The 12,388-nt window shown below is 41.0% G+C and overlaps 1 protein-coding gene across 3 annotated transcripts in view; it reads right to left on the bottom strand.

Moving 5' to 3' along the window:
• Nucleotides 1-12,388, bottom strand: part of FAM102B (family with sequence similarity 102 member B) — a 100,257-nt gene that overhangs the window by 33,232 nt on the left and 54,637 nt on the right. For all 3 annotated transcript variants that reach the window (XR_006221774.1, XR_006221775.1, XM_007090052.3), the window contains exons 3-4: nt 7,280-7,309; nt 1,330-1,446 (exon numbers count right to left, since the gene is read on the bottom strand). Coding sequence is in view for 1 of the 3 variants with exons in the window: in XM_007090052.3 (XP_007090114.1) it covers nt 1,330-1,446; nt 7,280-7,309 (147 nt within the window). In the remaining 2 variants the exon portion in view is untranslated. The remainder of the gene's footprint in view (nt 1-1,329; nt 1,447-7,279; nt 7,310-12,388) is intronic.

The following is a 12,388-nucleotide window of genomic DNA, read 5'->3' as shown; positions in this document are numbered from 1 at the left end:
ATTTGTGAGATCAAGTCTTGCTTCAGGCTCTGTGCTGAAAGTGTGGAGTCTGCTTGGGATTCTCTCTCTCCCTCTCTCTGCCCTTCCCGTGCTCATGCTCTCTCTCTCCCTCTCTAGATAAATAAACATTAAAAAAAAAAAAAAAAAGATTCTCTCTTTTCCTCTGCTCCTCCCCTGCTTGAGTGCATGCGTGTACACGTGCCTTCTATCTCTTTCTTAAAAAAAAAATAAAGAAAAAAAAGAAAGTCATTTCAATTCCTAATGAAAACACTATTCAGAGAAGGATTATCTTTCTTCTTACACTGCAAATATGAAGAAACTTAGCGGCTTGTTCAGCTTGTTTGGGATCAGTCTAAGAAGGAATAGGGCAGCCTGTTTCTTTGGAGTCTGATGCTTAGACAGCATGGCAACATGAAAAGACCACTGACTACATAATGGTAGAGATGCATTCTGGTCTCTGCTCTGCTACTGATGACTGATGACTTTAGGGAGACAGTTAACCTTCTGAGTCTCAGCTTCTTCATCTGTAAAATGGAGAGAATCTATCCCCATCTGAAGAACACTGTTTATCTTACACAGGTATATGCACGTGCTTTGAAATTTTTTTCAGTTATATTTATTGAAAACAAAGTTTGAAAAGTGTAGGTATAGGGTAATTCTTTGCTCCACTAACTTCTGACCATACAGTTTTTATTAGGAATTATTTTCCTTTCTTATCATTAGATAACTTACCATCAAGGGGTAAACTAACTAAAATACAGCAAAAGGTCTGTCTGGTGAGGCTTACTAGGTACAAGACATTTTACAAACATATTCTGCACTGGTCTCATTTAATACTCCCACCAACCGTATGTGTTCTCTGTGGCCACCACACTATGGGGCTGCTGATGCTACTTGGAAACAATATCGCAGATGCCCAAAGTGAGTTCCACCTGTCACTTTACTAGTTACCAGAGAACCCAGTGACTTCTATGTGCCCACCATAGCTGCTTGGGAAGTCACTTTTCGGGAGTGATACATGTTTTAAGGCATTCATTCATCATGCTCCTTACTGTCAATGAGCCTGATGCTGTAGCAGTTGTATGTACTATTCCCTGAATGTTCACAGCCTCAGAAACACCTTAGGATCATGAAGGTGAACATCTGTTACTTTTTGCTGCTTCTGTGATATGGGTAGCCTTTTTCCCTTGAAGGTGAATATTTCAGTGTGGTGTGGTCAGCTTATGATCTCAGTACGGATTCCCATCTTGCCCTTGACTGTGTATACCTATGCTTATTCAAAGGCAGAGATTCTCATTTGTTGACATGTAAATCTCAAAACATGCTTACTTTAAGAATGGAATTATCCTGTCTTGTATTTTTGGTATCATAGCCTTCCAGTAAACAGCGACGAGTGGTATTTCCTGATCCAGCAAACTCTGCCAGGTTTAGATCTGCAAAGCCCAGCTATGAAAAGAAAGGGAATTATATTAATAGAATATCTACTAGGCTTCTATCATATTCTCCTTAAAATAAACATTCAACCCATGCTCTAGACAAGTTTTCTCAAACAACGGTCATTTGCAAGTGTGGCCATCTTAACAATATCTGCCCCATTATTTGCTTAATGTGTATCTTAAGATTGGCTCACCTTTTTGTTAAAATATATCAGCTTTTCTACTCTTAAGCAATATGATCTCTGAAATCACAGACTTGATGCACTAAATATATATTTTTTCCTGTACACACTGAAATATATAACTGTTGAAGTAAAAATAATGTTTATCAAACAATTAAAATCATTCCAAGTAGCAGCAGTACTCATCCAACACTGTGGGAAACGGCAGCCAACCAGTCATGCATGATCACCTGCATATTCATATAGAAAACTGACCAGACTTTCTTTTCCCCATTCTGGTTCTGGCTCCTTTCCCAGTTAACCACTGGTGACTGAAGATAGTGGCAGGTTATTAAATTCTTACTTTAAATGCAAGAAGTAGAATGATTTAAATGTATCAGACATTTTCTTTGGTATAAGCCCCTTCTCCTTCACCACCTTTCACATTTGCCTTGCTGATCTCTCTTTACCTTTCTTTTCCCCTTCCCCAAAGCTGCACCCCACAACAACGCTCTATGCTGCTATCCAGAAGTTCAGCTGAAAGCTGTTCCTCCCTCTCATTATGACCCAGGTTCTTCTCCATTTTCTGAAGTTACCAATGATTGTCCTGCACTCTTCCCTCTGATGTTGTTCAACTTCTATTTCCCGTCTCCAAGCAGTAAAGAAATATGCCCCACCCCCCCCTTTTTTTTTTTTTTTTACAAACTAAGTCTGTTCTACATGACTAAATGTATATGGAATCTTTTATTAAAAACAACAAAAAATGTTTTGAATTTGTAGTTAAGCACATCTCCCTGAATACCTAATGAAGAGTATTAGCCATTTCAAACACTGCTATGATTTTAAGCTGCCTGTTTTAAGATTTAAAAACACATACTGGACACATATGAATGGCATTCAAGATGAAGATTTTAACTACAGGCTGGAGCATTAATTTAGTAGCTTTTACTAATTTTTTAAAATGTTTATTTATTTTTGAGAGTGAGACAAAGAGACAGAGCATGAACTGAGAAGGGGCAGAGAGAGAGAGAGAGAGAGAGAGAGAGAGAGAGAGAGACCCAGAATTCGAAGCAGGCTCCAGGTTCTGAGCTGTGAGCACAGAGCCCAATAAGGGGCTCGAACCCATGAACTGTGAGATCATGACCTGAGCCAGAGTTGGACGCTTAGCCGACTGAGCCACCCAGGTGCCCCTAGTAGCTTTTAACTGGTACAAAAAGAATGAAGAGTAAGAACTTTGAGACCAATTAAAGGGCCACAATTTCCCAATGCAGTAAGTCAGAACACATCAGGCCACAGGTGACATCTACTTAATTTTCACATGGCTACTCTGGCCTTAATACCTTTTAGGGGTTCAGAAGAATAGCCTGGATGCATCCAGGGCAAAGCCACATCCAAATGAGCATGTGAAGATTCACGTGGCTATTTGGTTGCACATTATCCAAAGGCTCTATTTCATACATTATCCTTTTTCTTTAAACCTCCAGCACCTCCTTTCCATCCAAACTCTCTGGTGATGCCTTGCTTTTTAATTCACTCAGAAGATAAAAGCAATCAAAAGAGCGCTTAACTTCCACAAGCTCTTACTGCTAGCCACATCTACTCACCTGCCTGCAGCTAGGCCTGCTTATTATAAGTGAACTGGCTGTGTTCCGATCTGAGGCCACCCACTGTCCTCTGGCCTACTCAAGTTCACTGCTTCAGGAATTCCTCCCTCTCTTCTGCATTCTCGAGTTTCCCTTCTCTACTGAATCATTCCCATTCCACCATGTGGACCCGCTGGAGTTTTTGCCATCTGAATGAACAAAAGAAAACCTCATCTCACATCTCTGTCCAGTCTGTTGGACTATTTTTCTGCTCCCTTTTATAGCAAAGCTCCTTGAAAGAGTCATCTATGTTGACTGTCTCTGGTCCCTTCATCCTTGGCCACTACCTTGTCAGCTTCACTTCCCCGCTTTCTTATTTATTTATATTTATCTTATTTATTATTTCTTATTTCTTCTGGACACAATGTCCTTTTACTTGCAAATGCCAAGTCCACCTCAAGGCCTTTAACACTAACTGTTCTTTTGCCTGAAACATTCTTAGATCTTGTAGCTTTCTTCCTCACTCCGTTCAGGTCTACGTTCAAATGTCATCCAAGGGGCTTTCCATGACCATTCTAAATGCCTTGGCTCCTTCCTCCCTCTCTAACCCTGTAGTTGTCTCTCTTTACCCCTTACCTGCCTTGTTCTTCTCTTTAGTAGTTGTTACCATATCACATACATACATATTTCATATTTATTTTGTTTACTGTCCATTCCCTCCAACCTTCCATGAGAATATAAGCTCCATAAAGGCAGGAATTTGGGTCTGTTTTGTTTACTGCTATATCCACAGTACTCAGAATAGTGTCAAGAACAATGCCTGCCATATGGTAGGAGTTAATACATATCTGTTGAACAAATACCAGCCCACTGGCCCACTATCCACTATTAGAATGCTGGTATTATAGTGTCACTATGCATAATTCAAGTAAAAAAAAAAAGGTATCTGGTCTGTCATCACTAAGAAAGCATATTAAAAGGTGGGGTATGTCAACGTGATGTTTTAGGCTGCAGGTCAACACTTACTGAGCACCTTTTATGTGCTAGGCCCTGTTGGGGACCCCACAAAACAGTGATGAACAGGACAGATAAGGACTGTCTTGAAAGAGTTTACATTCTAGTGAGGCACAAGATAGTCCACATTTCCTTAGGATTGTCTCTGGCTTCACTGAGATAACTGTCTCATTAAAATGGCAAGTGTACATAGACACTAGCTATATCTGTGGTAGATATTATTTCATTTGGCAAACAATTTTGAGCATCTACATTTCAGGTAACACTAGGCATCAGGAATGTAAATCATTCCTATCCTCAAGGAGCTCATGGTTTAGTGAGGGAAGAAAGAAAGAAAACAAATTCTTATAAAAAGTGTAAGTGCTGGGGCGCCTGGGTGGCTCAGTCGGTTAAGCGGCCGACTTCGGCTCAGGTCATGATCTCGCAGTCCGTGAGTTCGAGCCCCGCGTCGGGCTCTGTGCTGATAGCTCAGAGCCTGGAGCCTGTTTCAGATTCTGTGTCTCCCTCTCTCTGACCCTCCCCCGTTCATGCTCTGTCTCTCTCTGTCTCAAAAATAAATAAACGTTAAAAAAAAAAGTGTAAGTGCTGTGACAGAGGAAGGCACAATTAAAGACAGAAAGGAAAAGAGAATTTCCCAGGGGAAAGGACAACTAAACTGAGTGTTTAATGTTCTAAGAGGTGACAGGACAAGGGAAGGGGGAAGCACATACATGGCAGGGAAAACATCAAGTCACAAGGCAAAGAGGCTAAAAGAGCATGGCACACTCCAGGAATTTTCTGAGCGCAGTATGTCTGAAGCATAAGAATAAGTGAGTGAGTGGGGCACCTTAGTGGCTCAGTTGGATAAGTGTCTGACTCTTGATCTTGGCTCAGGTCATGATCCCAGGTTCATGGGATTGAACCCAGTGTCAGGCTCTGTGCTGATGGCATGGAGCCTGCTTGGGATTCTTTCTTTCTCTCTGCCCCTCCCCCTTCCCTGCTCACACCCACATACCCTCTCTCTCTCTCTCTCTCTCTCTCTCGCTCTCAAAATAAATAAACTTAAAAAAAAGAAACTGGAAAATAATTTTTTAAAAAAGGAGTGAGTATATGCATGTACAGACAGATGATTTGTAAACCAAGATGGATCTAAATGTTGCGTTGAAGACTTTTCATTTCGTTTTCCCTTCCAGGCAATAGATAGCTGTTGAAGAATTAAAAGGGTGAGAATGATTGTGTTTGAATTTCAGAATGATCACTCTGGCAGTAATGTAGAGGATGGATAGAGGGAAACATCAGAGGCAGAACAAAAGATAGGAGGCCAGTGCAGGTTTTAAATAAGAAATAATGAAGGTATAACCTAAGGCACTGGCCTTGGGAGTGGAAAAAAGGGATGGTTTTTAAATTAGAAGGGGGAAGTCACAGGATTTGTCAATCACAGCAGATCCTTTTTTTTTGCTTACCCACCATTATTCAATGTTCTGATATTCCTTGTTAGCAGAACACTGACTTTATTCAAGTGTCCACTCTTAGCTCATCTATGTGCAAAAGAAAAGTAACCCAATCCCTAGCTCATTGTTAAACTGTGAGACTAATCACAAGCTAGCCATGGCAATCCATTCCTATTGTCCATGACTGGTTTAAGAGTGGGGATATCATCTAGTTGTGGCTAATGAAAGCTATGGGGAAAATTCTCTGAGGTCCAACTAGGAAAAGTTTTCTCACTCAAAGCCATACATAGAGAAACAGCTGGATTTTGTCATATGTGAACGTGTGAACTAAAACTCGAGCTACCTGGTGACCATGAGAACAGCTAGCCAAGGACAAAGTCATCACACAGAGAATGGAAGAATGAAAAGAGAAAAGTAACATGGGTTCTTGATGATGTTCTTCACTTAGTGGATTAACTAATCCTGAAGCAGCTCTATCTCATATCTCAACTCTATTTCATACCTACTCGTTTTGTGACATTCAAATCTCTAGGTGAGAAGGGTATTCTGGTGCTTATAGCAAAGAGCATCCTGACACTGCAACCAAGGAGTTTTAAGGAGTTAGGCAGATTTGATGGCTGAAGCTAGTGCCCCATCCTTGGCTCTGATGACTGAACTGATAGAGATACCATCAGAGACTGAAAATAAAAGAGGAGTGTGTGGGTTTCTGGTAGTATTACTAATTACTAACTCCTTCTCTTCAGCAAAGAGGTGAGCACACTCATTAGTAATTCCATTTAGCTAGTAAAGGAGATTAGTGAACATGTATATAGAGTGCTAAGAGAGCACAGAGGAGAGGTCCTAAAACCCTGGAGGTGGGGGAGGTGGGATTGGGAATACTTTCCAGGACAGACTGAATTAATAGATCCTATTGCTTAATGGAAACCAGAGATCATCTTCTAGTAGGGAAGCTGAAATGTAAGAATAACATCCCATAATCAGCATTTAGAAAGAGTATGTCTATAATTTATTGTTGGGTCCAATTGTTCAATCTCCAAGTTGCTTTATTTTATTTATTTATTTATTTATTTATTTATTTATTTATTTATCTATCTATCTATCTATCTATCTATCTATCTATCTATCTGAGAGATCATGAGCTGGGGAGAGGGGCAGATGGAGAGTGAATCCCAAGCAGGCTCCACACTGAGCGTGGGTCTCAGTCCCACAAACCTGGGATCATGACCTGAACTGAAATCAAGAGTCAGATGTTCAACCAACTGAGCAATCCAGGTGCGCCTCCAATTTTTATTTCAATTTGAAATCTATATTTAAAAACAGCCAACTTGAACAGCAATAAGAAGAGAAAACCATTTGAGGGGCACCTGGGTGACTCAGTCGGTTAAATGTCTAACTCTTGGTAGTGGCTCAGGTCATGATCTTGCAGTTGTGATCTCGTGGTCATGAGATTGGGCCCCATGTTGGGCTGTGTGTTGAGTGTGGAGCCTGCTTGGGATTCTCTCTTTCCCTCTCTCTCTCTGCCCCTACTCTGCTCGTGTGTGCATGCTCTGTGAAAATACACATTAAAAAAAGAAGAGCAAACCATTTGATTTTTAAGCTTATAAACAGCAAGAGTCATATTATAAGTTCTAAAAGAGTTAAAAAAATCCACTTACCTTTGCATAAGCTTTTCCACCTTTTAATTCCTGTCAAAGATAAAAAACACTATAAGGATATCATATGATTAAAGATATAAAATTAAATATATGTCAAATAATCCTGAAGTAGATATTTACATATTTACATGCTGGAAAATATTGATAGTAAATTTCTGATGATCTTGAATTCAACTATTTGGATGACCATCCCACCCCACCCCCCAAATTACCAGAATTTTATTTTAGAATTTAACTTAAATCTGAAAGAGACAAATGGTAAGAAGACAAACTAATATTTAATCTACCCTGAAGAAGAAATCACTAAAGTGTCATAGACACACTGTAAGAAATTGAATCACCAAAGAAAAGTGAAATTAGTTATCAAAAAAATTACTTGGTAAGCACATTAGTAACACTGTAGATTTTCATAAGAGTTGAAGCCCCCACCCCAGAGATAACCATTATTACCAATTTTTAGGAACAGTCCAAAAGATGTTATGTATTCCCCTTTTATTCAAATATACCATACTACACACACTGTTCTAGACCTTACACACACACACACACCTCCCATAACATAAATATTGTTCCATGTTAGTATAGAAGCCCTCTTAACTAACGTGACCAAGAGTGGCAAAAGTGGAAAGTAACAAAAACCTAATATATAGATACCTTAACATTTTAATTTCAATTTGAAATCTATAACTACACTAATTTGCCAAATCTCTGGATTTAGGACACCATGCATATGTGTGAATTAAATGTAAAACACTTAGAACAAAGCCCTTATACTCTGTATCGTGTTTGCCATTACATGAGGGTGAACCCTCGATATACGAGGGTCAAACTCTCCTGTCCTGACCTACTTTTAAAAATGTGTTTGTTGAATAGAGTTATCTCATCTTTCTTGCATAAATGAGATATAATGCATTATATACCATTTCCATCTTTTTATTATTGAAGTATAGTTGACATACAACATTATATTAGTTTTAGGCACACAACACAGTGACTTGACAATTCTAAACATCACACAATGCTCACAATGTAAGTGTCATCACCATCTGTCACCATACAGCACTATTATAATATTAGTAACTATATTCCCTTATGCTGTACTTTTCATGTCTGTGACTTATTTTATAATTGGAAGTTTGTACTTCTAAACCACTGATTTCTGCCATCCCTTCATACCCCTCCCTTTGGCAAGCAGGAGTTTGTTCTCTGTACTTATGAGTCTGTTTCTGGGTTTTGATCATTTGTTTTGTGTTTTAGATTCCACCTATAAATTTTTTTTTTTAACGTTTATTTATTTTTGAGACAGAGAGAGACAGAGCATGAACAGGGGAGGGTCAGAGAGAGAGGGAGACACAGAATCCGAAACAGGCTCCAGGCTCCGAGCTGTCAGCATAGAGCCCGACGCGGGGCTTGAACCCACGGACCGCGAGATCATGACCTGAGCCGAAGTCGGATGCTCAACCGACTGAGCCACCCAGGCGCCCCTAGATTCCACCTATAAATGAAATCATATGGTATTTGTCTTTCTCTGACATTTCACTTAGCATAACAATACCCTTTAGGTCCACCCACGTTGTTCTGAATAGCAAGATTTCATTCTTTTTTATACCATTTCCATCCTTGAGGTGGTAAATTTAGGTTCTCTGCTCCTCCCCTTTCAATGGACAGCTACGTCTTTTGGTGCAGTACCAGCCGCGTCCCTGAGACACGATGGTGAAGGTCAGAGGAAACAGATTTAGCCATACTGGGCACCTGGATATCAGGGCTGCCTTTAACTCCAGCAAAGTGGATATTGTCACCATCAATGACCCCTTCACTGACCTCAATTACATGATCTACATGTTCCATTATGAGTCCACCCATGGCACATTCAATGGCACAGTCAAATCTGAGAACAGGAAACTTTTCATCAACGGAAAGCCCATCTCCATCTTCCAGGAGTGAGATCCCACCACCAACAAATGGGTTGATGCTGGTGGTGGGTATGTTGTGGACTCTTCTGGGGTCTTAATCACCATGGAGAAGGCTGGGGCTCACTTGAAGGGTGGGGCCAAAAGGGTCATCATCTCTGCCCCTTCTGCAGATGCCCATATGTTTGTGATGGGCATGAACCGTGAGAAGTATGACAACTCCCTCAGGATTGTCAGCAGTGAGTCCTGGACCACTAACTGCTTGGCCTCTCTGGCTAAGGTCATCCCTGACAACTTTGGCATCACGGATGGCCACGCATGATTCTGTGCCATCACTGCCACCCAGAAGACCATGGACAGTCCCCCTTAAAAGCTGTGGTGTGGTGGCCAAAAGGCTGCCCATAACATCATCTGTTCTTCTACTGGCACTGCCAAAGCTGTAGGAAAGGTCACCTCTGAACTGAATGGGAAGCTCACTTGCATGGCCTTCTGTATCCCCACTCCTAACATGTCAGCTGTGGATGTGACCTGCCATCTGGAGAAAGCTACCAAATATGATGAATCAAGAAGGTGGTGAAGCAGGCATCAGAGGGCCCCTTCAAAGGCATCTTGGGCTACACTGAGGACCAGGTTGTCTCCTGTGACTTTAACAGTGACACCCCACTCTTCCACCTTTAATGCTGGGGTTGGCATTGCTCTCAATGACCAGTCTTTCAAGCTCATTTCCTGGTATGGCAAATGAATTTGGCTACAGCAACTGGGTGGTGGACCTTATGGACTTCAAGGAGTTAAGAGCCCCCTGAACCAGCAACCCCGGAAAGAGAAAGAGAGAGGTCTTCAGCTGCTGGGGAGTCCTTGCCCCAACTCACTCCCCCACCTGACACTGAGAATTTCCCAACCCCTACAGTTTCCACCCTAGACCTCCTGAAGAAGGGGGAACTTGTGGAGCCCTACCTTGTCATGTACCACCAATAAAGTATACCATAGGGCTCCTGGGTGGCTCAGTTGGTTAAGCATCTGACTTTGGCTCAGGTCAGGATCTCACAGTTTGTGAGACTGAGCCTCGTGTCGGGCTCTGTGCGGACAGCTCAGAGCCTTGGAGCCTGCTTCGGATTCTGTGTCTTCCTCTCTCTCTGCCCCTCCATTGCTCATGCTCTGTCTCTCAAAAAATGAATAAATTAAAAAAAAAATTTTTTAAAAAGTATACCATATTCAGCCCCCCCCCAAAAAGTGGTGAATTTAAATAATATGAGAAGCAATCTATGGTAAACTCTATTATCATGAATATTTGCTGCCCTTCCCCTTTCCTGTCCCATTGATGTCAGGCATGGCCATTCCCCTAAATCTACCCCTATTATGAATTATCAAATTATTCTTCTTTCTTAGGTTATTGTGATATCCCTTAATAGCACCTTGCACTAAATAAAACTGTCTAGATGATCCCTGTCTCTTCTAGCTAATTCTTTGCTCCCCTCTACAGCCAAACTCCTCAAAAGACTTCTCAATTTGCTGTATCCCACTTAAATTCAGTCTATTTCAAATATGTTTTTGTCCTCATCTTCCTTCTGCAATTGCTCTTAATGTTATCAATGATACTCATTTTTGTAAAAGCCAAAGTCTCTGTCTTCATCTTACTTAACCCCTCAACAGCATCTGACAAGATGGGCCTCTCCACTTCCTTTCCTACATCATTTTTTTCTCTAACCTTCTGCGGTGTTGCAATGGCCTGGTTTTACTCCTACCTCAATGGCTGCTTCTTCTCACTCTCCTTTGCTGGACCTACTCCTGTTTTAACCTCTGTAGAAAAAATGCTAGTTGTACTCCAATTATCCATTTCCCTGCTCTCCAAAGTAATAGAAACCTGCATTTTTAGATGGGTGTCTGGTTACCCAAAATAAAGTAATGACAACATTTTCTACCTTCCTTTTGTGCTGTGGCAGTATGATTAAGATCTGGCCAAAAGGATGTAATATGTGATATATAGGAATTCTTGCTCCTCTTCTGCTAACAGTAATTTATACTTCCTCTGAGTGTTAGACTGATCTAGGATTTGGTTCAGGGTCTCTTGTCTTCTGTCTATATTATCCCCCTGGGTGAGCCCATTCAGGTCTGTTGCTTTAAATAAAACTGTATGCTGGTAACTCTCATGTCTCTGTCTTTATTCTGACTTCTCCTGAGTACCAGATCAGTATCTTCAATTTTTTATTTTTTAAAGTTCATTTATTTTGAGAGAGAGAGCAAGTAAGCATGCATGAACTAGAAAGGGGCGGGGGGGGGGGTGGAGAGAATACCAAGCAGGTTCCATGCTGTCAGCACAGAGCCTGATGCAGGGCTCAATCCCATGAATGATGAGATCATGACCTGAGCTGAAATCAAGAGTTGGACACTCAACCGACTGAGCCACCTAGGTACCCAGACCAGTATCTTTAAATGAGTACTGGACATCCTTGCTTGGAATCTCACAGACACCTCCAATTTAACACGGCCAAAACAGGCCTGCTGATTTCTGCTTATTGGTCCCCCAAATTATTTCACTGTGAGCCTTTACCGTTTTAATAAACAGCACAATTACCTATCTATATGCTCAGGCAAAGGTCTAAGTTATCCTCAATTCTTTCCCCCTCATTTACCACACCCAATCCATTAGTGGAGGGGTCTACCTTGCAGAATCCATCCTGAATCATACCATCTCTGTATGGTATGCCATACCAATAATGCCATACCAATGCAAGCATTGCTCACCTGAACCATCCACACTACCTGTATGGTCTATCTGCAATGCATCCTCCACACAACAGAAAAGTCATCTTAGATCATATATCTCTCCTTACTAAAATCCTCAAATGGATTCCAGTTATAATTAGAATGAAATCCAAACTCATTACCTAATCTACTGCCTCCAACCTCACTGACAAGAGCTTTCCCTCTCCATGTTACCATCTTCCAGCCTGGCTGGTCTTCTGACATTTAAACATGCCCAGATTTGTTGTTTATCCTAAATGGGGTTCACAGTACTTTTGAATCTGTGGCCTGATATTTTTCATCAGTTTTAGAAGATTCTCCACCACAACTTCTTTCCTCTCTTTCTAGGGCTCCAATTATATTTATATTAGACATTTATACTATTTCCCATGTCTCATATTCTTTTCTGTGTTTTCTACTTTTTTGCTCTGTGATTTTGTCTATATATCTTCTTTTG

This window comes from Panthera tigris, chromosome C1 (assembly GCF_018350195.1).
Source record: "Panthera tigris isolate Pti1 chromosome C1, P.tigris_Pti1_mat1.1, whole genome shotgun sequence".
NCBI lineage: Eukaryota > Metazoa > Chordata > Mammalia > Carnivora > Felidae > Panthera > Panthera tigris.
The sequence above is the reverse complement of the archived record's forward strand: the minus strand, read 5'-3'. Positions and strand labels throughout refer to the sequence as shown.